The 27225-nt window shown below is 44.5% G+C and overlaps 1 protein-coding gene across 4 annotated transcripts in view; it reads left to right on the plus strand.

Annotated features, from left to right (window-relative positions):
* DOCK11 (dedicator of cytokinesis 11) overlaps window positions 1-27225 on the plus strand; it is a 481846-nt gene that overhangs the window by 217461 nt on the left and 237160 nt on the right. For all 4 annotated transcript variants that reach the window (XM_073543480.1, XM_073543481.1, XM_073543483.1 and 1 more), the window contains 2 exons: window positions 21864-22042; window positions 25616-25732. In XM_073543480.1, coding sequence (XP_073399581.1) covers window positions 21864-22042; window positions 25616-25732 — 296 coding nt within the window. The remainder of the gene's footprint in view (window positions 1-21863; window positions 22043-25615; window positions 25733-27225) is intronic.

Raw genomic sequence — 27225 nt, forward strand, 5'->3', positions numbered from 1 at the left:
GGCAATAACAATCATAGAGGTCCTGCAAGCATGTGACGGGGTCACTGATGGGCAGATCCATTGACGCGCTTCCTGTAAGCTAGTTAACAGCAGCGGGTGAATTGTGATTCCACCCGCGGCTGTTGCGGGCACATGTCAGCTGTATAGATCAGCTGTCATGTGCCCGGAAAGGTGCGGTCTCCGGCGCCAAGCCCGCACCAAATGCGGAATCCGACATGTGTGTATTATTACGGCACATGTCAGAAAGGGGTTAACATCTCAGTAATATAAAAATCCCTCTTCACTGGATACAGATTTTACCCGGAAATTAGAATTTTGAAAATTAAAGAACATGCTAGCGAGGAAAAAAGCTAATTTCTCTGATAAGATATATTACACATTTTCTTATTTTCATGTGTACTATTGATTTATGGAATAGAAATTAAAACAACAGTATCGCTTTACAAAATAGATCAATTAATGGATGACGTAACAGATGAACATCCATTATGATTTATTAGATTTTATTACTTAAAAAAAAAACAGATCGAGTTGCTGTTAATTTTTTGGGCAATACAAAAAGTTGTGCACAGTACATTTTTTTGTTCCAATAAATAGATTGTAATGAAATTGAAGACACTTTAGGATATTTCCTTCCTCATTGAAATACATGGATCATGTGCTGAAATAATTTAGGTTTGTTTTTGTCACCCCAAAACTGATCTAAAAATGGAGATAACTACTAGACATGTGAACATAGCCTTAGATCTCTTTCTTGGTTCAGACATTCATGAGGCTGCTTTATCAGTGACAGCTATCTCTATATATGCATGCTCCTTGGAGAAGGATATCAGTCACTGATAAGATTGTCCACTCAACTTCTGAGCCGAGATCTATATTATTAAATTACAAATTTTACAAAAAAAGTCACAAATACTATACATAAATCTGTCCAGCTCGTCCTATTCTATAACAACATAGCAAAATATTGGACATTTTTTGGTGCTCAAGAAAACAGAAAAATACCTTGTAAAAATCACTGAGCTCCCCTAATTCTGATTATTTTTTCCGTCTTGCTCTGCATTGCAGTGATATTCAGATTTGTTGTTTTTGGGTACACTATTTGACATTTTTGCTTGCAGATCAAGTGGGGGTTTCTTCAGAGTCTTCATTGGGGGCATGTGCTTTCAACCCTCCCAGAAGTTGCCAATCACAGCTCAACAACTGATCTAGCAGTCTCAGAAGCTGCTGCTGAGCTTTGAGCCAGTGTATAGGAGAGAGGAGTGAAAGCTCATGACCCCAGGGAAAACTCTGAGACTGCTAGACTGCCAAGCTATGACTGGCAGCATTTGGGAGAGAGGGGTGAAATCATACACCCCAATGGAATACTCTAAAGAAATGACCAGTTGATCTATCAGCAGAGATTTCACATAATGCTCTCCAAATGAGCAAATGTGAATATCTTTGCAATGGAGCTACGCTGCGCAAAAAAAGGGGCAGAATCAGGGATGTCAGGGATTTTTTTACGAAGTATGTTTTTTTGAGCAAGTGACAGGTTCTCTTAATTATCACTCTGCTTTAAAAAAAGAGTGATTTATAAATGCATATAGAATAATCACACAAGAAAAAAAAAAATCAAATCATAGATTGCTTCATCTGAGCTTGACAAATTAAGTAATAACTTAAGAGAACAGCATTTGTTTTCTTGATGAACGACAACCATATTTATGTGTTGTGCATGTTTTTTATGCGATTATATGTTTTTATGATCTCCACATTGGAATGTTAAATGTCCTTTATCAACCTAGATAAAGGGAGACACGCGGAACATGTGCCTCCCTTTAAATGAAGTATGTCAAGTACATTGCACTTCTGAACCAACTTTCAGTATTCCATTAAATATTCCTACATTTGCAAAGGAAATTTACTGTTGAAGTGGCTCATTAGTACTGTCACATAGAATGAATCCAATAGTTTAGGATACATACTTTTTATGATTACATTACTGCAGAAAGAATTACTTTTTCCAGATTGTATTGTATGCATATCATAGGTCAATATTAATGCTTTTTCAGGTATTCAGTTTACAGCCGAAGGATCTCATTAACTTATTTAATTAAATATTTAAAAGAATTCTAACAGTAAAAGAGCTGAGCTCAGAACAGACAAACATTTATTCACACTACAAAAAAAATACCTAGCAGTGAGCACCTTGTCTATCTATCAGTATATTCAGCAGATTGCAATGGCTATATGCATAATCAGCGCTCCAAACATAGCAAGTCTCCAAAATGCATGCAGTACATTGATATAGTGCACAATATTAACAGTGAATAGTTCATTCTCACCTCACTTCTTTCTGTATGCACTTACAGTAGTTTCTGCTGGATCGAAAGACCGGGTTAGAAGCTTACAATAAGGGGTTCCTTTCTACTGTTTCCGTCTTGCCCAGTGTAGTGCCCGCCCTTACAAGGGCAGTACCCAAGTGTATATCCTATAAACAACCATACCCCTACAAAAAATCCCTCCCGACACGTTTCAACCTCTTTCATGGGGTCTTATCAGGGGAGTGTATTTGCAAGAGGGCAATGGATCTAACAGATCCAAAGATAATGAAGGGTCTTGAAGGGGGTACTTGTGCAACACCAAGCACGCCCCAGAATCGCAATTTTTATAAAGGAGTGCAGCATTTGCACACTTCTCCAGTAATATGAGGTGGGTTTATGGTGCCACTGCATACCTCGCTCTATACCCCATCTTGTTTGTTATCTTTGGATCTGTTAGATACATTGCCCTCTTTCAAATACAGTGGGGAAAAAAGAATTTTGTCAGCCACCAATTGTGCAAGTTCTCCCACTTAAAAGATGAGAGGTCTGTAATTGACATCATAGTTATTAGAGTCAAAACTGAGAAAACAAATCCAGAAAATCACCTTGTCTGATTTTTCAATATTTTTTTCCAAATTCTGGTGGAAAATAAGTATTTGGTAACCTAAAAAACATGCAAGATTTCTGGCTCTCACAGACCTGTAACTTCTTCTTTAAGAGGCTCCTCTGTCCTCCACTCATTACCTGTAGTAATGGCACCTGTTTTAACTTGTTATCAGTATAAAAGACACCTGTCCACAATCTCAAACAGTCACACTCCAAACTCCACTATGGTGAAGACCAAAAACCTGTCAAAGGACAACTGCAGGTGGGTGGGGTTGGTGATAATGTGATGGTTACGTGTGACTGGACACACCGCCTCCAGCAGGGCGAATTTCTCTGACACACATGACCCTGGATACACCGCCTCCAGTAGGGCGAATTTAAATAACATAACGTGCAGCCGGATACACCGCCTCCAGCAGGCGAATTTCAGAATTACACGTGTATCTGGATACACCGCCTCCAGCAGGGCGAATTTAAATAATAAAGGGAAACACCAGGGAAAACAGTTACAACGGTGGGCCCTGTTCTAGGGAACGGGGACGTGAAGACCTCCTGCACTCCCTTGCCAGTGTCCCTGCACTCCTCACATTCCCTATACAGGCTTCACCTGTCGCCGAGCAGGATACCTTTAAACCCTAGCTCACCCTGCACCTATCCCTAACTAGTGAGCTGGATGGTCCAGAGACTAATCCCACCGCTGCACTAATACACACACAAAAGGAAAGATACAAACCGGGATAACACTACTTAGCTTTGCTCTGTCGCTCTTGCTCCCAGCAACAGAGTCCACCACCAGAATGCAGCTGTCCTCCAGAATCGTTGCTACTTCACCAAGCTTTGTCAGAGCTGCAAGGAACTCTCTCTAGCTCCTTCCTCCACCAAGTATGGTTGGAAAAGACCAATATCACCAACAGTGAGTGAGAGCACTTGACACTCCTATATAGTTAAACCAGAGCAATCACACCTGTTAGTGATAATCACGTGCACAAAAGTAACCAGAGTGCAATGACCCTAACGGCCACTGGGGGCAAAATTAGAACTGAAATCACCACAGTGCAATGACCCTAATGGCCACCGGGGGCAAAACTACCTTTAAGCACACAGCTTAAGGAAAAAAAAGGTTACTTGTGCAATTATCTTTCATAATCCAACCTGGATCATGACACAGGACGACTTATCCGTGTACATGAAAGAATGATTGGGGGCTATGTATTGTGAGATTTTCAGTGCAAATCTCCTTCCATCAGCAAGGGCATTCAAGATGAAACATGGATGGGTCTTTCAGCATGATAATGATCCAAAGCACACTGCCAGGGCAAAGAAGGAGTGGCTTCATAGAATCGTAGAGTTGTAAGGGACCTCCTGGGCCATCTGGTCCATCCCCCTGCTCAAAGCAGGATTCGCTAAATCATCCCAGACAGATGTCTGTCCAGCCTCTGTTTGAGGACTTCCATTGAAGGAGAACTCACCACTTCTTGTGGCAGCCTGTTCCACTCATTGATCACTAACTGTCAAAAAGTTTTTTCTAATATCTAATCTGTGTCTCCTCCCATTCAGTTTCATCCCATTGCTTCTAGTCTTTCCTTGTGCAAATAAGAATAAAGATGATCCTTCTACAATGTGACAGCCCTTGAGATATTTGTAGACAGCTATTAAGTCTCCTCTCAGTCTTCTCTTTTGCAAGCTAAACATTCCCAAATCATGCAACCTTTCCTCATAAGACAGGGTTTGCAGACCGGTCAACATTCTGGTCGCTCTTTTCTGAACTTGCTACAGTTTGTAGATGTCTTTTTTAAAATGTGGCGCCCAAAACTGGACACAGTATTCCAGATGAGGTCTGACCAAAGAGGAGTAGAGGGCAATAATGACATCACGTGATCTAGAGTGTATGCTTCTGTTAATACATCCTAGAATTGCATTTGCCTTTTTTGCTGCTGCATCACACTGTTGACTCATATTCAGTCTGTGATCTATTAGTATACCCAAGTCTTTTTCACATGTGCTGTTGCTTAACCCTATTCCTCCCATTCTGTATATGCTTTTTTAATTTTTTATTGCCCAGATGTAGTACTTTGCATTTTTCCCTGTTAAAAACCATTCTGTTAGTTGCTGCCCACTGCTCCAGATTATTTAGATCTTTTTGAATCCTTTCTCTCTCTCTTCTCTAGTATTAGCTTTCCCTCCTAGCTTTGTGTCATCAGCAAATTTAATCAGTTTACCCTCAATTCCTTCATCTAAATCGTTGATAAAGATGTTGAACAATACAGGGCCCAGGACAGAGCCCTGTGGTACCCCACTTGAGACATTCTTCTAACTGGATGTGCAGCCATTTACGACCACTCTTTGGGTCCGATCACTAAGCCAGTTATGAATCCACCTAACAGTTGCCTTGTCCATTCCATACTTAGTCATTTTTTCAATAAGGATTGTATGAGATACTTTGTCAAATGCTTTGCTGTAGTCAAGATATACTATATCTACAGCATTTCCTTGATCCACCCAATCAGTGATTCCATCATAGAAGGAAATTAAGTTAGTCTGACATGACTTATTAGTTACAAACCCATGCTGACTCTGTTTAATCACTTCATTCTTATCCAGGTACTGACATACATGTTGTTTAATAATTTGTTCAAAGATCTTTCCTGGTATAGAAGTCAGACTCACCGGCCTATAGTTGCCTGGGTCCACCTTCTTCCCCTTTTTGAAGATAGGAACAGCATTTGCTCTTCTCCAGTCTTCTGGGACTTCTCCTGTTCTCCAAGAATTTTCAAAGATTATGGAGAGGGGTTCAAAAATTTCTTCTGCTATCTCCATCAGTACTCTGGGGTGTAATTCATCTGGACCTGGAGACTTGAATTCATTTAGGTTAGCTAAGTGTTTCCTCACTATCTTTCTGTTTATAGATATCCTGGATTCTTCTATTCCCTTAATAGGACAGTGAAGAACAGTTGATGTTACATTTCCTTTTTGAGAGAAAACAGATAATAATAATAATAATCTTTATTTTTATATAGCGCTAACATATTCCGCAGCGCTTTCCAATTTGAACACATTATCATCACTGTCCCTGATGGGGCTCACAATCTAAATTCCCTATCAGTATGGCTTTGGAATGTGTGAGGAAACTGGAGTACCCGGAGGAAACCCACGCAAACACAGGGAGAACATACAAATTCCTTGCAGATGTTGTCCTTGATGGGATTTGAACCCAGGACTCCAGCGCTGCAAGGCTAACCACTGAGCCACCGTGCTGCCAATGCAAAATAGGAATTTAAAAGTTCGGTCTTCTCAACATCCTGTCTTACCATTTCATCATTGACATCCTGTAAAAATCCTATAGCATCTTTGACTTTTCTTTTACTTTTGACATATCCCCAGAACCCTTTATTATTACTTTTGATGTCTCTTGCAAGCCTCAATTCATTGTCAGCTTTAGATGATCTGATTTGTGCCCTGCAGGTTCTGCAGACAGCATTATATTCTTCTTTAGATATGCCTCCCTCTTTCCATTTTATAAACATTTCTTTCTTCCTTTTTAGCATGTGCTTAAGTTCTGTGTTCATCCATCCTGGTTTCCTTAAATGCTTCCTATTCTTCCCTCTTTTCGGAATTGTTAACAATTGTGCTTTGAGAATTTTATTTTTCAAGATTTCCCATCCTTCCTGGACATTTTTGTCTTTAAAGATATCCAGCCATTGGATCCCTCCAATTCTCTTTCTGAGTCCCTTAAAATCTGCCTTTCTGAAATCTAACCTTGACGTCTGAGTCTTCACAGGTCTTCCTCCTCTAGTTATCCAAAATTCTAAAATAGCATGGTGGCTACCTCCTAGGGTCCCAGCCACTTTTACCTCCTCAACCATTTCCTCCCTGTTTATAAGGATTAGATCCAAGGTAGCAGTTCCCCTTGTTTTCTCCCCTACCTTTTGGAAGATATAGTTGTCAGCAAGAGAGGATAAGAATTTCCTTGACCTGTTCATTTTGCCTGAGAGAGATTCCCAAAAAATGTCTGGATAGTTGAAATCTCCCATGACAACTATGTCATATTTTTTGGAGAACTTGGCCATTTGATGCATAAAGAGTTCATCCATATCTTCAGCTTGCACAGGAGACCTGTAGTAAATGCCTACAATGGTGTCCTTTCCATTGTTCTGTCCTTGTATTCTTATCAAAACAGTTTCCACAGAACTCCCAGTCTCTGAAGCTTCAATCTCTGTGCAGATATACGCGTTTCCGACACCTCCTCCTTGTTTATTAAGTCTGTTTCTTGCAAATAAGTTGTATCCTTCTAGCCTTGTATTCCAATCATGTGTATCATCCCACCAATTTTCAGTGATTCCAATGACATCATATTTCTTTTCCTGTGTTAGTAGTTCCAGTTATCCTTGTTTGTTGTCCATGCTTTGTGCACTAGTATAGAAACATTTTAGTTTGTGATTGGATTCTCTTTCTTCAATATTTTTATTATTTAGATTTTTTGTCTTTGTTCTTTCCTCCCATTTCTAATAGCAGAGTTCTCAATAGCATTTGTCAGGTGTATGGCTTTTTCTGGCCTTTTGCTTCCCTTCCCACATTGTTCTAGTTTAAAGCTCTCCTTATAAGTGTAGCAAGGCGACTTCCAAATACATGTTTTCCAATCTTCGTAAGGTGCACCCCATCTCTAGCAAGTAGTCCATCGTATAGGTAATTTACTCCGTGATCCAGAAATCCAAATCCTTGCTGACGGCACCATCGACGTAGCCAGTTGTTCACCTGCAGAATCTTATTCCACCTCCTTGTTCCATGGCCATCCACTGGGAGGATGGAAGAGAAGACCACCTGCGCTCCCAGTTCTTTCACTTTCTTGCCTAAGTTTTCAAAGTCACTGCAGATGGCTTCCAGGTCATTTCTTGCTGTGTCATTTGTCCCCACATGTAGTAGCAGGAATGGGTAGTCATCTGTTGGTCTGAAGAGTCCTGATATCCTGTCAGACACATCTTTAATTTTTGCACCTGGAAGACAGCACATTTCTCTTGACGTTATATCCGGTCTGCAGATAGCGGCCTCTGTTCCTCTCAACAGGGAATCCCCCATGTCCACCACTCTCCGTTTCTTCGTCACAACATTTTTCTTTCTCCATCCAGGAGGATTCTGAAGGTGTACAAGGTTGATGTTTGTGGGCAAAGTCTTATCCTGATGTATTTCTTCATCATTCTCCTGCGTAAGAGCCTGGTGTCATGGTCACGTATGTCAGGACGCAGATGATGTCGCAAGGCGAACCCATAACACACATGACCCTGGATACACCGCCTCCAGTGGGGCGAATTTAAATAATAAAGCGTGCAGGTGGATACGCCGCCTCCACCTGGCGGATTTAGGTATTACACGCCATGCATACATATATCTGGAAACACCGCCTCCAGTAAGGCGCATTTAAATAATAAGGGGGGAACCTGGGTAACTTTAACAATGGTGGGCCCTGCGATAGGGAATGGAGAAATGGAGACCTCCTGCACTCCCCTGAGCCAGTGTCCCTACACTCCTCACATTCCCTAAACAGGCTCCGCACCTGTCGCCGCACGCGTACCTTAACGCCCTTGCTCGCCCTGAGCCTAAACCCTCACTAGGGAATAGGTCGGTGCGGAGACTAATCCCACCACTGCACTAACAACACACATGAGGAAAGAGACAATACAGGGAAACCACCACTTATCTTTGCTCTGTTGCGTGCGCTCCTAGCAACAGAGCCCACCACCTGTGTGCATCTTCTCCTCCACCCTGATCCATCACATAACTGGATCCGTCACCATCGTGCAGCCTGGGAGCAGAGTCCATCACCACTTGCAGCAGTCCAGTACACAGAGTCCCAAGATGAGTCCAGCCTCTGCCAAGAATCCAAGCATGCTCGAGTCCAGTTCTCAGCAACCAAGTAGAGCATGCTGAGTGCAACTCTCTTCCAAGTCGCCACTCCTCCAAGCCATGCCCACACTTCCCGCCGACACCACAAACTGCGACTCCACCAAGCCATGCCAGTCCTTCCTGCAGACACCATTAGCTGGCACTCATCCTCTCTGGCTGACTGCGCAGGACTCCTAACCCGCTCCATCCTTCCACCAGGCTCTCCAACAACTCAGAAAGAAATATCACCAGCGGTGAGTGAACCCCCTAAGCACACCTTTATAGGAAGTCACACCTGATCCCTAATTAAGTGAACATTAACCTAAACCTATGGTGCGATACCGCTAACCACCACCGGGGACAGTCAAAACACCTTTGAACTCAACCAAAGTAAAAAAAAGTTCACTTTGTGCTTTTAATACCGCCAGATCCAACACTGAATCATGACACCTGGTACTGGTTCCTGAGCAGTATGGGCGCAGACTGCCTCCCGATCCTCCTGCTTCTCTGGGTCACATGTTTCCATTTCTCTGTTTCTTCAGGTGCACTTCGAATTTCTTCTCTTTCTGTAACATGAAGAGATAATTCTGCTCTGTCTAAGAACTCTTCACCTTCCTTAATGATCTTCAACGTAGCTAACCTGTCTTCGAGATTTTTGCAACTTTTCCTCCAACAGGGACACAAGCTTGCATTTGTGGCATGTGAAGTTTGGCTTTTCCACTGGTAAGTCTGTGAACATGTAGCAAGAAATGCAACTCACCAAATGGCTCCTGGCCTCTTCTATATTGAGATTTCAAAACGAGGAAAAATGAGCCAAAATTCGGCGCACGGTTTACCGATTTCCTCTTTTCAGCTGCAACGGCCAAAATCCAGTGATCGTTGAGCTCGCGGAGACTCTTCACTTATCCCAGAAGGCACTGGGAATATGCAAATGATCACCTCAGGACTCTTCCCCTGGTTCCCCTTCGTAAGAAGCATATGAAGATCCTGGAGTGGCCTAGCCAGTCTCCAGATCTCAACCCCATAGAAAATCTTTGGAGGGAGTTGAAAGTCCAGGTTCCCTGCGAAAGGCCCAAAACATCACTGCTCTAGAGGAGATCTGCATGGAGGAATGGGCCAACATACCACCAACAGTGTGTGCCAACCTGGTGAAGACTTACAGAAAACGTTTGGACTCTGTCATTGCCAACAAAGGATATATAACAAAATATGGAGATGAACTTTTGTTAATGACCAAATACTTATTTTCCACCATAATTTAAAAAAAAAATGTTGCCAAATCAGACAAGGTGATTTTCTGGATTTATTTTCTCACTTTGACTCTCATTGTAGTCTACCTATGATGTCAATTACAGGCCTCTCATCTTTTTAAGTGGGAAAACTTGCACAATTGGTGACTGACTAAATACTTTTTTTCCCCACTCTTCTGATGAAGCCCCATGAATGAGGTTGAAACGCATTGGGATGGATTTTTGTAGGGGTATGATAGTTTATATGATAATACACTTAGGAACTGTCCTTGTAAGGGCAAGAGCTACTCTGGGTACGACACAGACAGTAGAAAAGAACCACTTTTAGTAAGCTGCTAACCCGGTCTTTCGTTCTAGCAGGAAATAAGTGCATACAGAAAAATGTAATGTGACATGGAACCATTCTTCTTAAGCACTGGTAATATTGAGCATTATATCAATGTACTACATGCATTTTGGAGATTTGCTGTGTTTGGAGTTCTGATTGTGCATTTAATCTTTGCAAGCTGCTGAAAATACTGATAGCAGTGAGCACCTTATCTATCTAGGTATTTTTGTTTTAGTGAGAATAAGTGTTTGTCTGTTCAGAGCTCAGCTCTTTTATTGTTATAATTATTTTAAATATTTGATTAAAAGTTAATTTTTAATAAGTTAATGAGATACTTCTGCTGTAGATCTCAAACTCCCTCTGAAGTGATACCATTTGGAAAAATGGAATAAGGCTTGTTTAAAAAAAATTCAGGTATTCAGTTAATTTAAAGCATTGTTGCTAAAAATCTTTGTCAAAGAGTACAGCATAAGGACAATGTTAATACACCGTAGAAACATCCAAAATCCAGAAAATCACATTGTATGATTTTTACATAATTGCGGCACATGCTCAGATTGAGATCTCAGCAAAGAGATTTCTGGTGCCAAGATCTCTTCTCAGGACGAGTTCTCAATCTGAGCATGCGCCGCCTCGGCGGCCATTTTCCTGGAGGCCACCGCATCACAGTAATGGGGGGCCATTTTCACCCCCAGGGGCTCACATCGGAGCACCCCTCTTCCCAGCCTGTGGCAACGCGCCACCCTTGCTTCCTCCAGCAGCGACCCTGGGACCCTGCTCCACCGTGGCCTGTAAGGTATATCCACATTATAAGACGCACCCTCATTTTCTTCCAAATTTGGGAGAAATAAAGTGCGTCATAATCCGAAAAATATGGCATATACGAGGGGCGATCCAAAAGTAATGATAATCAATAATAAACACAATGAATATAGTAAAAAAAAAATTATTTTTCTACATAGTCTCCTAACAAGTCTATACATTTAGTCCATCTCTTTTCTAAACTTAGAATTCCCTTCGAAAAAAATTCTTGATCTTGACCCTCAAAAAACTCCCCAACAGCGGTTATCACGTCGCTATTGTCAAATTTCTTGCCCCGGAGGTGTTCCTTGAGCCGAGGAAAGAGAAAGAAGTCACTGGGGGCTAGATCTGGCGAATAGGGGAGGTGTTCCACCAGTTCAAAGCCCGCTTCTAGAATGGTAGCCATGGCAACTGCAGCTTTGTGAGCCGGTGCGTTATCTTGGTGAAACAGCACTCCAGCCCGCAGGTTGCAGCGCCTTTTCTCCTTGATAGCCTCCTGCAATCTTCTTATTTGTTCTGCGTAGTAGGAGCCCGTAATAGTGGCTCCCTTCTCCAAATAGTCCACCATAATTATTCCTTCAGCGTCCCAAAAAACGGACGCCATAACGTTCCCTGCTGAGCTTGACACTTTGAATTTCTTCAGAGTCGGTTCGTCGGCTCGTTTCCATGTCATCGATTGTTGTTCAGTTTCAGGATCAAAGTGGTCGATCCAGGTCTCATCCATGGTCAAAAAACGTGACAAAAAATTCTCCTTGTCTGCTTGGAACTTTTCGAGATTTGCTATTGAAATGTCAACTCGTTTCTTCTTTTGCTCGTCGGTTAACTTTTTTGGCACCCAACGCGCGGAGACCTTTCTCATATGCAATTCTTTTGCAAGGTTTCTTTGAATACTGCCATATGAGATCCCTGTGACGTCAGCTACATGCCTGATAGTCACTCTTCGATCTGCCAACACAACTTCTTCAACTTTTTTCACGTTTTCTTCATTGAGGGACGTGGATGGGCATTCTTCGCTATGTTCATCTTCCGTCGATGTTCTTCCCAGCTTAAATTCCTTGGCCCAGCGTGCAACTGTGGAATATGGAGGAGAAGAGTCCCCCAATGTTTCCACCAAGTCGCTGTGTATGTCCTTGGTAGACATTTTTTCAAGCAGAGGTATTTAATGACAGCTCTGAGCTGGTTTTTTTCCATTTTGATGTTCACTCCTTGGCAGTTCATATTCAAATGAATGTAGCTCCCGGGAATCGTGGCCTATTTAAGTGATTTTTTTTTTCCTGGACTAGTGGGTACCTAAGAGAGAAGAAAACATTTTATTTTAATTTCTGTGTGCAACAGAAATAACCGATTATCATTACTTTTGGATCGCCCCTCGTATATCCACATATACATATACACATACACACACACACACATCGTATATATGACTTTTACTATGCAAAAGTCTTAGTTAGGTATGGAAAAAATTCCACAAAGTATGAATTCTATTGAAAATAGAAGTGTTAATAGTTTATTTTTTAGCAATTAGCAAAGTAAACAAACAAAGATGAATAGTAAATAGAATTAATATTTGATGTGACTTCCCCTTACCTTCAAAACATCAAATCTTCTAAATACACTTGCATGAAGTCAGAGATTTTTTTTAGAATGAAAGTTTATAGTCCGGTGTGTGAGTAATCAATTATATCAAAAAGGTATGATAATTTTTTTCATATGTAGGTTGTAAGTTAAAACATTACCATAAACTGAAACAGAAATAGCTGTACTGAAGGCTTAAATCTGGGTGAGGAGCAGCCAAACTCTGCTACAAAAGTGAAGTTCAGGAAGACAATTTCATGTCACAGGTCGTGTGCCATGGCAAGACTGAGCACAGCAACGAGATACAAAGTAGTTATACTGCATCAGCAAAATCTCTCCCATGAAAAGATTTCAAAGCTCACTGGGGCTTTAAGATGCTCAAGCTAGAACTGGGTAATGTTGGGGAGCATAGGCACAGTAATTGGTCAAGGAAGCTTTAATGTGCCATGATTTCAGTACTAGCAGCAACCATTGGGACCCAGCTACACCCGTCTAATGTTCATAAAAGTCTGGCCAGAAGTGGTCTTCATGTTATAAATGCTTCCCAAAAGCCATACCTTCAACATAGAAACAAGTGACTCAACAATGCGCAAAAATATAAGAACTGGGGAACAGAAAATAGCTGATGAACTGGACTGATGAGTTGAAAAACAGGTGCTTCTCACAAAATTAGAATATCATAAAAAAAAAAAATTTTTTTACAGTTGTTTAATACAAATAGTGAAACTCATATAGAGTCATTACAAACAGAGTGATCTATTTCAAGTGTTTATTTCTGTTAATGTTGATGATTATGGCTTACAGCCAATGAAAACCCAAAAGTCATTATCTCAGTACATCAGAATAATTAACAAAAACACCTGCAAAAGCTTCCTAAGCATTTAAAAAGGTCCCCTAGTCTGTTCCAGTAGCTCCACAATCATGTGGAAGACTGCTGACTTGACAGATGTTCAGAAGGCAGTCATTGAAGCAGTCCACAAGGAGGATAAAGCCACAAAAGTTCATTGCTAAAGAAGCTGGCTGCTCAGAGTGCTGTATCCAAGCATATTAATGGAAAGTTGAGTGGAAGGAAAAAGTGTGGTAGAAAAAAGTCCACAAGTAACCGGGATAACTGCAGCCTTGAAAGAATTGTTAAGAAAAGGCCATTCAAAAATTTGGAGGAGATTCACAAGAAGTGGACTGCTGCTGGAGTCATTGCTTCAAGAGCCACCACACACAGGTGTATCCAGGATATGGGCTACAAGTGTCGCATTTCTTGTGTCAAGCCACTCGTGACCAATAGACAACGCCAGAAGCGTCTTACCTGGGCCAAGGAGAAAAAGCAGGACTGTTGCTCAGTGGTCCAAGGTGTGGTTTTCAGATGAAAGTAAATTTTGGATTTCATTTAGAAATCCAGTGTCTGGAGGAAGAGTGTAGAGGCACACAATCCAAGCTGCTTGAGGTCTAGTGTGAAGTTTCCACAATCATTGATGGTTTGGGGAGCCATGTCATCTGCTGGTTTAGGTCCTCTGTGTTATGGTCGGCGGAACGCACCTAATAAAAATAATACAAGGTGCGTTCGCCGCCCGGGGTCCACCGTGCGGTAGATGACAAGACCGCTGCTGGACAATGGCAGATACTCCAATGAGTGAAGTAGTGCGCTCGGGATAACGTCACCTTAGCAGCTAAGGCCGGCTCTGTTCACGCACAGAAAACCTTTTAACAAATAAATACTGAAATGCTGGCCTTGTTAAACGCACAAGGTAACCAGCGGGGCATCGCAACTGCGAACGCCAGAGGACTGCTAAGCGCAGCGCGGCAGAACTGCTAAGCCCAGGCGCGGTGGTAACTCACGCCGCTAGACGACGGTGCCGACAGGCGGACACCGACTGGCGCTAGTGCTAGGTGCGGTAGCACAGTGGCAAATAGCTAGCCACTACCTGGAGCTGACTATACTCACTCGGTCACCACTCGTAATATCAGAGGGTAGGGGTTTCATAATAAGTCATCCACCAGAACATGCATCCATCACCATTCACACATAGCATAGTAGGTCTACACTAGCGCATTGCCGAGCCGCCATGCGGGCTTTTTATAGCCATGCGCTTCCGGGACCTTCCAGTAACCTGGGAAGAACCAATCAGATCCGACGCAGGACCTGGACATGTGACCCCTGCTCTCCACTGAGAGGACAAGTTGCGGGCATGCCCAGTAGCACGGCACGAGGACTTAGCCTCTGGAGCGGTTCTCTGCAGAGCAGGTTGCGCTACCATTGCTGCACCAGAGGTGGCAGCAACATCCAGGCTCACAGAACGAGTCTGGGCAGAATGCCTGGCTCGCCGTGATTGCTGAGCAGGAGTCCGAGCGGTCGGAGTGGAATGGGGGACCACCGGATGTCTGGCTCTGGATTCCCGCTGTGCAGCGTCAGGAATCCGGCGCCTAACATTACCCCCCCCGCCTCACTGCGCTCAAAGGCCGCGATTAGAAGCGGTGCGTGGATGTTTTCCACCGGCTCCCAGGTCCGAGCCTCGGGACCGTGACCCTTCCAATCCACCAAATAGAACTTTTTGCCACGCACAAACCTGTGCCCCACGATGGCATTAACCTCAAACTCGTCAGATGACAAGTCTGATGACCCGGCCGATGACTCGGAAAACCGGGCCATGTGAACTGGTTTGAGGAGGGACACATGGAACACATCTGAAATGGCTAAATGTGGAGGAAGAGCCAGGCGGTAGACCACCGAGCTAAGTCGCTCAAGGACCTTGAATGGTGCAATATATCGCGGCGCGAACTTGGGGGACTCGACCCGTAGTTTGATATTTGGGGTGGAGAGCCACACCATGTCGCCAGGGGAGAAGCTTGGAGCGGGTCGCCGATGCGTGTCGGCGGATGCCCTCATCCTTTCCTTAGAGGCACGGATAGCATCCTGAGTGCGGTCCCAAATGTCCCGTGCCTCCACTGCCCAGTCTGCCACCCTGGAGTCAGCGGAGGACACTGGCATCGGGACAGGGACGCGAGGATGTTGGCCGTAATTTAGGAGGAAAGGCGTCTGACCCGTGGAATCAGCCACTGCATTGTTTAGGGCAAATTCAGCCCAAGGTAGCAAGGATTCCCAGTCATCCTGTCTGGCAGATACAAAATGCCGTAGGTAGGTGACCAAGGTCTGATTGGCTCTCTCAACCAAGCCGTTCGTCTCGGGATGGTAAGAGGAGGACAGATTGAGCTCGATGCTAAGTAAGCTGCAGAGCTCCCTCCAGAACCGAGACGCGAACTGGGGGCCTCGGCCACTCACGGTTTTGTCCGGCATACCATGTAACCGGAATACGTGCTTTATGAACAAAGTGGCAAGACCACGAGCGGAAGGCAACCGTGCGAGTGGCATCAGATGCACCATTTTGGAAAAATGATCGGTGACCACCCAGATGACCGTACTGCCACCAGACTTGGGCAGGCCAACCACGAAGTCCATGCCAACCATCTCCCAAGGTCTATCCGCCACTGGCAGGGGATACAACAGCCCTGCCGGCCTCTGTCTAGAGGGTCTGTTCCGAGCACACGAGACACATGCTTGCACGTACTCCTTAACATCTCGAGCCATATGTGGCCACCAGTATGACCTTGCCAGGAGTTCGGTGGTCCGTTTATTGCCAAAATGACCACCCACCCTGGAGGCATGTGCCCAGGCGAGGACCTCTGGCCGTAGCTGAGGAGGCACCAAGGTCTTGCCTGGTGGCACTGACTTGAGAGCGACTGGAGCCACGGTCGTAAAACTCTCCGGCGGGAGAATTAACCGAGGCTCAGCCTCTCCTTCCTCCGCTGAAACCACCGAGCGGGAGAGAGCATCCGCACGGACGTTCTTTTCTCCTGAGAGATAGTGCAGGGTGAAGCGGAAGCGAGAAAAGAAAAGCGACCACCTAGCCTGACGGGAGTTCAGGCGCTGGGCCGTCTGCAAATAGACCAGATTTTTATGGTCTGTGTGTACCTGGAAGGGAAACCGAGCCCCCTCCAGGAGATGTCTCCACTCAGAAAAGGCCAACTTCATGGCTAGTAGCTCCCTATCACCGATGGAGTAATTCTTCTCCGCCGGTGAGAAGGTCTTTGAGAAGAAGAAGCATGGATGCTTCCGACCTTGAGCGTTCTTCTGGAAAAGGACTGCTCCTGCACCGACGGAAGAGGCATCTACCTCCAGTATAAACGGTTTATTCACATCGGGACGATGTAATATGGGAGCGCCGGCAAAATGCGATTTTATAGCCGAGAAAGCCTTGGAGACCTGTTCCGACCAAGCATTGGGGTTAGCTCCTTTCTTGGTGAGAGAAACCAAAGGAGCCACCAGTGTGGAAAAATGTGGTATAAACTGGCGGTAGTAATTCACGAACCCCAAAAAGCGCTGCACCGCTTTGAGGGAATGGGGTTCCTGCCAGTCCATTACCGCTTGTAGTTTGGCAGGATCCATGGCCAGCCCCTGGGCCGAGATGATATAGCCCAGGAACGGCAAGGACTCCTGCTCAAACTGACACTTCTCCAGCTTGGCAAATAGAGAGTTCGCCCGCAGACGGTCAAAGACCCTGCAGACGTCTCTCCGGTGGGTGGCCAAATCTGGCGAAAAGATGAGTATGTCATCCAGATAGACCACCACCGATGTAGAGAGCATGTCGCGGAAGACGTCGTTGACAAAATCTTGGAAGACAGCTGGCGCATTACAAAGGCCAAAGGGCATAACCAGGTATTCATAATGGCCATCCCTGGTATTAAAAGCTGTCTTCCATTTGTCTCCTTCGCGAATGCGGATCAGGTTGTATGCCCCCCGCAGATCTAATTTTGTAAAGATCCGGGGCCCCCGCAACCTGTCAAATAACTCAGAGATCAACGGTAGAGGGTATTTGTTTTTAACCGTGATAGCATTGAGACCTCTGTAGTCAATGCAGGGACGTAACTCTCCGTTCTTCTTCTGTACGAAGAAGAACCCTGCGCCAGCCGGTGACACCGACTTTCTGATAAAACCCCTAGCCAGGTTCTCCCGGATATATTGAGACACAGCCTCTGTCTCAGGGAGTGATAAAGGATACACACAGCCTCGGGGAGGTTCTGTGCCTGGCAGGAGATCAATCGGGCAATCATAGGGACGGTGCGGCGGGAGTGTCTCCGCAGACTTCTTAGAGAAGACGTCCGCGTACTGGTGGTAGGGCTTGGGGAGCGCGGAGAGATCCGCAGGCACTTCAGTGGAAGCCGCCTGAACACTGCCCCTCAGGCACCTTCCCTCACAGTCCTTGCTCCATCCCAGTATATTCCCCAAAGCCCAATCAATGTGAGGGGAATGGCAACGGAGCCAGGGAACTCCCAGAAGCACCTGGTCGATGCCATCTGACAGAATGAGCAGGGACAGAATCTCACGATGAGAGGGTGAGATAGAGAGCCCGAGTGGAGCTGTCTGATGGGTCACCTGAGAGGGTAACGGGGCACCGTTAACCACCCTGATGGTCAGAGGCTGTGGTAATAATACCAGGGGGATAGCGTGTTTCTGGGCGAAGATAGAGGACATAAAATTCCCCTCGGCCCCAGAATCCACGGTAACCTCTGCCTCCCAAGTGGAAGACCCACTGTCTAAGATACCCCAAAATACTGGTTTGGATGAGAAGGGTTTCATATTGGACTGCCCACCACCTACGGCCACTAGTCGTGGGCGTTTTTTCGCCCGCAGAGGACACGTGCTGGCCGGGTGACCAAACTGGCGGCACTGATAACAACGTACCGAGCCTCGCATCGGCCGTGGCTTAGAGCCGGTGCGAGACACCTCCATGGGTTCGGAGGGCGAAAGCTCCCGAGCCGGACAAGTTAGCGGCTCGGAGAATATGGGAGCCAAATTAACCCTTCGTCTGGATTGTGCACGTTCCAACCCGCACTCCGTGAACCGGAGGTCAATGCGGGTGGAAACTGCAATCAATTCCTCCAGACTCGTGGGAACTTCTCTAGTGGCTAAAGCATCTTTCATGTGCTCAGCTAACCCACTCCAAAACACCGGAACTAATGCTTTGTCCGGCCACTCTATCTCGGAAGCCAGTGTCCGGAACCGGACCGCATAGTGGCTAACCGAGAGTGAGCCCTGTGTTAGGGATAGTAGTTGGAGTGAGGTATCGTGCCTGATCCGTGGTCCCAAAAAGACCTGCTTCAGGGCCGCAAGGAACTGAGCAGGACCCTGAACCACGGGATCACCACGCTCCCACAGTGGCGTGACCCACTGTAATGCCCGGCCAGACAGCAAGGAGACAATAAACCCCACCTTAGCCCGCTCTGTAGGGAACCGTGCAGCCAGCAACTCCAGCTGAATAGAGCACTGGCTGACGAATCCCCTACAGGTGGCGCTGTCACCCGAAAACTTGTCAGGGAGCGGGAGGCGAGAGATTGTCGGTGTGGGCGAGATTGTGGGCACACGTGTGACAGCCTCTGCGACTGTCTGGGCAGCAGCTAGTACAGCATTCGCAGCTGAGTTGGCGCTCTCGATAGCCGCCAACCTGCTCTCCAGCTGCCGGATGTATCGCTGCAGCTGCTGCAGGTCCGCCATTACCAGCCAGACCCTGGCGCTAGTGTAATGTTATGGTCGGCGGAACGCACCTAATAAAAATAATGCAAGGTGCGTTCGCCGCCCGGGGTCCACCGTGCGGTAGATGACAAGACCGCTGCTGGACAATGGCAGATACTTCAATGAGTGAAGTAGTGCGCTCGGGTTAACGTCACCCGAGCAGCTAAGGCCGGCTCTGTTCACGCACAGAAAACCTTTTAACAAATAAATACTGAAATGCTGGCCTTGTTAAACGCAGAAGGTAACCAGCGGGGCATCGCAACCGCGAACGCCAGAGGACTGCTAAGCGCAGCGCGGCAGAACTGCTAAGCGCAGGCACGGCGGTAACTCACGCCGCTAGACGACGGTGCCGACAGGCGGACACCGACGGGCGCTAGTGCTAGGTGCGGTAGCACAGTGGCAAATAGCTAGCCACTACCTGGAGCTGACTATACTCACTCGGTCACCACTCGTAATATCAGAGGGTAGGGGTTTCATAATAAGTCATCCACCAGAACATGCATCCATCACCATTCACACATAGCATAGTAGGTCTACACTAGCGCATGGCCGAGCCGCCATGCGGGCTTTTTATAGCCATGCGCTTCCGGGACCTTCCAGTAACCTGGGAAGAACCAATCAGATCCGACGCAGGACCTGGACATGTGACCCCTGCTCTCCACTGAGAGGACAAGTTGCGGGCATGCCCAGTAGTACGGCACGAGGACTTAGCCTCTGGAGCGGTTCTCTGCAGAGCAGGTTGCGCTACCATTGCTGCACCAGAGGTGGCAGCAACATCCAGGCTCATAGAACGAGTCTGGGCAGAATGCCTGGCTCGCCGTGACTGCTGAGCAGGAGTCCGAGCGGTCGGAGTGGAATGGGGGACCACCGGATGTCTGGCTCTGGATTCCCGCTGTGCAGTGTCAGGAATCCGGCACCTAACACTCTGTGTTTTATCAAGACTAAAGTCAGCGCAGCCATGTACCAGGAAATTTTAGAGCGCTTCACGCTTCTGTCTGCCGACAAGCTTTCTGGAGATGGAAATGTCATTCTCCAGCAGGACTTGCCACCTGTCCACACTGCCAAAAGTACCAATACCTGGTTTAAAAACAACAGTATCACTGTGCTTGATTGGCCAGCAAACTTACCTGACCTTAACACCATGAAAAAATCTATGGGTTATTGTCAAGAGGAAGATGAGAGGCACCAGACCCAACAATGCAGATGAGCTGAAGGCTGCTATCAAAGCAACCTGGGCTTCCATAACCCCTCAGCAGTGCCACAGGCTGATACCCCTCCATGCCACGCCGCATTGATGCAGTAATTGATTCAAAAGGAGCCCCGACCAAGTATTGAGTGCATTTACTGAACATACATTTCAGTAGGCCAACATTTCTGAATTTAAAATAATTTTTCAAGCTGGTGTTATAAAGTATTCTAATTTACTGAGATAATGACTTTTGGGTTTTCATTGGCTGTAAGCCATAATCATCAACATTAACAGAAATAAACACATGAAATAGATCACTCTGTTTGTAAAAACTCTAATGAGTTTCACTTTTTGTATTGAAGAACTGAAATAAATTAACTTTTTGATGATATTCCAATTTTGTGAGAAGCACCTGTATTTGGCTGTATCAAAAGGTTTGTTCGCTGGAGCGGGCCACAATAATTGTCTGCAGACAACAGTGAAGCATAATGGAGGGTCCTTGCAAATTTCAGCAAATTCAGTTGGGTGATTTGGTCAGAATTAATTGTGTCCTTAATGCTGAGAAATACAGACAGATACGAGAAATACAGGCAGATACTTATCCATCATGTAATAACATCAGTGAAGCATCTGAGTGGCTCTATTTTATTCTGCAGCAGGACATCGACCCCAAACATACAGCCAATATCATTAAGAACTATCTTCAGCGTAAAAATGATAAGGGCCCCCCAGAGCCCTGATCTCAACATCATCCAGTCTGTCTGGGATTACATGAATAGACAAAAGGATTTGTACATGCTTACAACGAAGATATTTGGAACAACCTTCCTGCCAAGCTCCTTCAAAATTAGCAATGTGCTGGGAGATCAAAGAGCCCGTAAAAGCCAAACGACACAACATTTTTATTAAAAAAAAAAAATTATATGTCCTTCATGCTAATATTACACTGTGCAATATTTTAACCTTATATGATGACATACAAAGAGCTACTGACCCATTTTGATCCCAAGAAACTATGATATCTAACATTTTGTTGCAAAGTCTTGATACATTAATGTATGTGTATGCATTACTGTATCTGGGCAAGAATATTCACAGTTCATAATTATCAGTGGAGAAAGATCCATTTATAGCCAACAGTAAAAAAAATTTCTACAGATTGCTACATATTGACGCATTTGTGCTAATTTTTTAATGCCTCTAGCAAATGTCTAAGTTCTTTTCAGAGCCTGCAAACCTCTTTTCATGTGATTTCTATAGTATTTGCTAAAATGCTGTCTTGCCTACTGAACATTGCCAGACTGATTTTCTAAATGTCCTTTTTTGCTTATATAGCACAGAATTAATTCTTGTTTCTCTTTGTTTGCAGATATGAACCTTGAATGGGGTTTAACAGATGATTATTGCAAAAATCATTTTCTCGTCGGTCTCTTGTTGAGAGAAATATTGCAGGCCATGCAGGAAAACTGCGACATTAGATTCGCTGCCATCTCCAGTCTAAAACACCTGCTAATCAAACACGCATTTGACAACCGATATCAACACAAGGTAATTTTTGTTCGATGATCGTACAATGGGAGTACTCACCAATTCATTGAAATAATGCTTACCGTAATTAAAATGTGTCAGGAAGGTAGCGGTTTATATAGGGGTTTTCTAGTGGAACAAAAATAAAAATAAATGGTGTTTATAAAGTGATGAATATGCACGTGACTACACTCCCATAGGCGTGGAGCGCATATTCATTACTTTAATGAGCGGTACCACATGAATGCTGATCACAGGAAGAAGCTGCTGGCGCCGGAGACCATCAGAGAAGCATGGAAGTGCAGACACTGCTCCAGGAAGGGGTGAGTATGACGGGGAGGACGGAGGAGCCGTGCATACAACAGGGGGAGGACAGAGGAGCCATGCATACATCAGGGGGAGGATGGGGGAGCCATGCATACAACCGGGGGAGGACGGAGGAGCCATGCATACAGCAGGGGGAGGATGGGGGAGTCATGCATACAACAGGGGGAGGACTGAGGAGCCATGCATACAACAGAGGGAGGACGGGGGAGCCATGCATACAACGGGGAGGGCAGAGGAGCCATGCATACAACAGGGGGAGCTACACATACCAGGACAGGGATGAGGGGACAATACATACCCGGCTTATACTCGAGTCAATAAAATTACCCAGTTTTCCGTGGCAAAATTAGGCGCCTGGGCTTATACTCGGGTTGGCTTATACTCGAGTATATACGGTAATCAGTCAGATTCTAAGCTCTCCAACATGGGCAAGACCAAAGAGCTTTCTAAGGATGTCAGGGACAAGATCATAGACCTGCACAAAGCTGGAATGGGCTACAAAACTATAAGTAAGACGCTGGGTGAGAGGGAGACAACTGTTGGTGCAACAGTAAAACAATGTAAGAAATACAAAATGACTGTCAATCGACATTGATCTGGGGCACCATGCAAAATCTCACCTCGTAGGGTATCCTTGATCATGAGGAAGGTGAGAGATCAGCCTAAAACTACACGGGGGGGGACTTGTTAATGATCTCAAGGCAGCTTGTCCCACAGTCACCAAGAAAACCATTGGTGACACATTACACTGTAAAGGTTTAAAACCATGCATTGTCTGCAAGGTCCTCCTGCTCAAGAAGACACATGTGCAGGCCCATCTGAAGTTTGCCAGTGAATACCTGGATGATTCTGTGAGGGATTGGGAGAAGGTGCTGTGGTCAGATGAGACAAAAATTGAGCCATGTACCGTAAAAAATGGAGCCATGTACTGTAAAATTCTGAGTTACAACCTCATTCCCTCTGCCAGGACATTAAAAATGGGTCGTGGCTGGATCTTCCAGCAAGACAATGACCCAAAACAAACAGCCAAGGCAACAAAGGAGTGGCTCAAATAAAAGCACAATAAGGTCATGGAGTGGCCTATCCAGTCTCCAGACCTTAATCCCATAGAAAACTTAAGGAGGGAGTTGAAGCTCCGAGTTGCCAAGCGACAGCCTCAAAATCTTAATGATTTAGAGATGACCTGCAAAGAGGAGTGGACCAAAATTCCTCCTGACATGTGCGCAAACCTCTTCATCAACTACCAAAAATGTCTGACTGCTGTGCTTGCTAACAAGGGTTTTGCCACCAAGTATAAAGTCTTGTTTGCCAGAGGGATCAAATACTTATTTCTCACTGCAAAATGCAAATACATTTATATAATTTATACAATGTGATTTTCTGGATTTTATTTTTGATATTTTATCTCTCAATGTTAAAATTAACATACCCTTAAAAGTATAGACTGTTCATGTCTTTGTCAGTGGGCAAACTTACAAAATCAGCAAGGATCAAATAATTATTTCCTTCACTGTATGTGCGAAGTGGACAAGTACTGTATTCATTCTGATGTACAACTGAAGAGGTTTGTGTATACTCCATGCCAATTACAGTGTCTCTCCCTGCTGCTGTCCCTCATCCCCTTCCTTTTCAGAGCATTAGGCTGTTTTGATATGTGTATGAGACTGGCCTAAGTCTCAAAATTGCCATGAAAATTTTCAATAAAAGAGGGCGCCACATGCTGCTGGAAAGTACTATGTTTCCTTCCTATAATATTGTATATAGCAAAGGGTTGTATACTTACATGCATTACTGATTCAAGCAAAAAATAACATACTGTAAAGCTTAACTTCATCATATTGACTACATGCATGTAATGTAATTATTATTGCATTACATTTTACAATGACATGTGTATTTCTACTCTTCTGCAGGCCGGTAGGTTGTCCAGCAAACCACATGACTGAGTAGTTGGTAGGAGAAGCATTGAGTCACGATTTCACCACGCTGTGAGTGACAGCTCAGCCACGCTTTTGGATAGAGGCGTGCTACTGGCAGTATTGTGAGAGAGAGCCCAATTACCCAACCTGAGACAGGGGCATAAGGGGCTTTCAGGATTGTGATGTGCAGCTTGGCTGTCAATCTGGCCTGTCCTGCAGGGTCTCCCAGATGTCACACGTTCTGGATGATTACCTGGCTATTTAACTTGCTAGCTATTATCAGACCTTGCCAGTTGTAGCTTAGTTCAAGTGCTGTGCATTTGATCTATGCTCTAAGTTTCTGTTTTCTGATCTTTGTTGCCTGACCTTGGATCTTGCCTTTGACCATCCATTTGTCTATCCCCTTGGTCTTGATTTGCTACCTTCTTAAAATTCTGACCCCGGAATGTGACTTGGCTACGCCTTTGTCTCACCCCTCTGTTTATGACAATCTCTTTTGGTATCTAACCCCGGACCCCTTGACTACCCTGGCTCACGGTTTATCCGTGAGTAGGGACTCAGCATCACAATTGAGGTTTTTTTTCTATTATGCATGAGAAAAGGAGATGATGCGCAGATCGTAAACACTGATGCACAAGCTAAAAATAAATCCAGCACACTGAAAAAAAGGCACGATTTCATTTACGAGACATTTGATTACATCCATGTAAACGGAAAACTCAGCACTGAAAAGAATGTGAGAATTTCTTGATGCAATAAGTGAGTTTTGTTTATTTTGATCTTGCAAGAAATGGTCCAACATTTCGGCCTCCTACAAAGGTCTTTTTCAAGGATATCTGTATCTTGGGGGAGACAGCCATGGGCGCACAGATGTCCACGAGAAAGACCGTTGTTTGTCGAAACGTTTGACCATTTGTTGCTGTATCAAAATAAAAAAAATACTCACTCTCAAAAAGTTCTGTCTCTCTTCCTTATTGATGCTGAGGTCTCAGTCTGCATTGAACTAGGACTTTGGTCCTTTCCTCAATCACGTATCCTTCATGAGTAGTAGTGACAGTCTTTCCTTTAGGCCGGGGTCTTACTTGCGAGAAACTCGCACGAGTCTCATGTCTCATTACCCGGCACTGCCGCCGGCTGTCGGGACCGAAGTGTGCGGCTGCGTGTATTTCTATGCATCGGTCCGAGTGCGAGGTATTGAGACGTGAGATTCGTGCAAGTTTCTCGCAAGTATGACCCCGGCCTTAGAATTTGATTGCATCCAGGCGTGTATATTATAATATATTATTTATACATCAGAATGATTATATTAAAGTTATCATTACGTCACTTATTTATGTCTGTTTTGCAGAACCAGCAAGCAAAAATAGCCCAGCTTTATCTTCCCTTGGTTGGAATGTTGCTAGAAAATGTCTCCCGTTTTGCGAGCAAAGACACACTGTATAACTGCACTGCTATATCCACTTCGGTAAGTTATTTTTTTTTTCCTACCTAAAAATTGTATACTATATTACTAACATTTTGGAATAACCGAATCATAGAGTAGTTCCTTTTTATGATATTATACATCATATTGTATAAACTAAGAGACTAAACAAAATGCTAACGGTTCCAATGTGCCAACACTCGCAGTTTGTTCACAGACTGCAGTCCTGCAATATTTAAGACAATGTAAAGTAAAAGGAATTATATAGATAAGAAAACATATTACTTAGTTTAGCAGGAAAGAGAAGATAAAATGTATTGAGAGCACCTCTATGCTAATAACACAGGATCACACCATTTTTGATAGGATAGACTATGCATTCTATAAAGCTGAAAAAATAAGTATGTCTAATAAGGCACATTAGATACTTATTTTAACAGTGTTTCCAAATACAGTTCTAAGAGTGTATTTACATGGAGCAGTAAAATTGCTCATTTTGCTCCAGTTAACACAAGACAGAATTTGACCGCACTCCTACAGTGTAAGGGCTCATTCACATACCAATTTGTTTTTTTTTGCGCACATGTGATCCATTAACTTAATGAATAGCACAATGACACTTTAAAACAATAGTTATGTAGATAATACTGTTAAGAAAAGACAAATGTTCATCAAATTCACCGATATTGACGGGTTCAGCTGGCAAACTAATTTGTATGGTGTATGGGTGCTCCGGACAATTGGTTGTTGGGGAGTTAAAAATCCGGCATTAGAGATGAGAAAACCCGAACTTAAAAATTTGGCATTTTCACCAGACAGCTAGGCTATGTGTGCATGTTGCTTATTTGCTAGTTGAAATTTCTGCATGGTTTCTGCCTCTCTTGGCAGAAAACGCAGTTGAAATTCCTCGCGGATTTGATGCGTTTTTGATGCAGATTTGTATGCGGATTTGTAAGCTAAATAAAGATATATTATTTAAAAAAAAAAAAATATTTGTGATATCATTTCCTTGTTCATCCTCTTCTTTTTCATTCTCCGTTGAAGACCATAATATAATTACATACCATCATACCATGTTCAAATATAAGGTTTACACACACAAAGCAAATCTAAGTGAATATTATATATATATCTATAATAATAAATGCGCTAAGCAGCTTCCGGGTTGTAACAACTTCCGTCCAGTTGTAACTGGTGACGTCACAGCACACCTCTTGCCATGTTAACCCTCAACACACCACTCCTCAACACACACTCCTCTCACCTTTCACCATCTCCACTCACGTCCACTCACTCTTTCACTCCACATACGACCCTTTCTCTCACTCCGTCTCTCATACTCATGCCGTCATCGCCACTGCTCCACGATCCCCGACATCTTCTTCCGCCGGCGCCATCCTGGATCCAGACGTTGTCCACGCCGGCAACATGTTCTTGCGGCGACGCCATCTTGAGTATCGTGGAATCCCGCGATACTCAAGATGGCGTCGCCGCAAGAACATGTCTCTGGCGTGGATGACGTCCACGGCAACGAA

This window comes from Dendrobates tinctorius, unplaced genomic scaffold (assembly GCF_039654945.1).
Source record: "Dendrobates tinctorius isolate UK_male_01 unplaced genomic scaffold, ASM3965494v1 ptg000133l, whole genome shotgun sequence".
In the NCBI taxonomy this organism is placed as follows: Eukaryota; Metazoa; Chordata; class Amphibia; order Anura; family Dendrobatidae; genus Dendrobates; species Dendrobates tinctorius.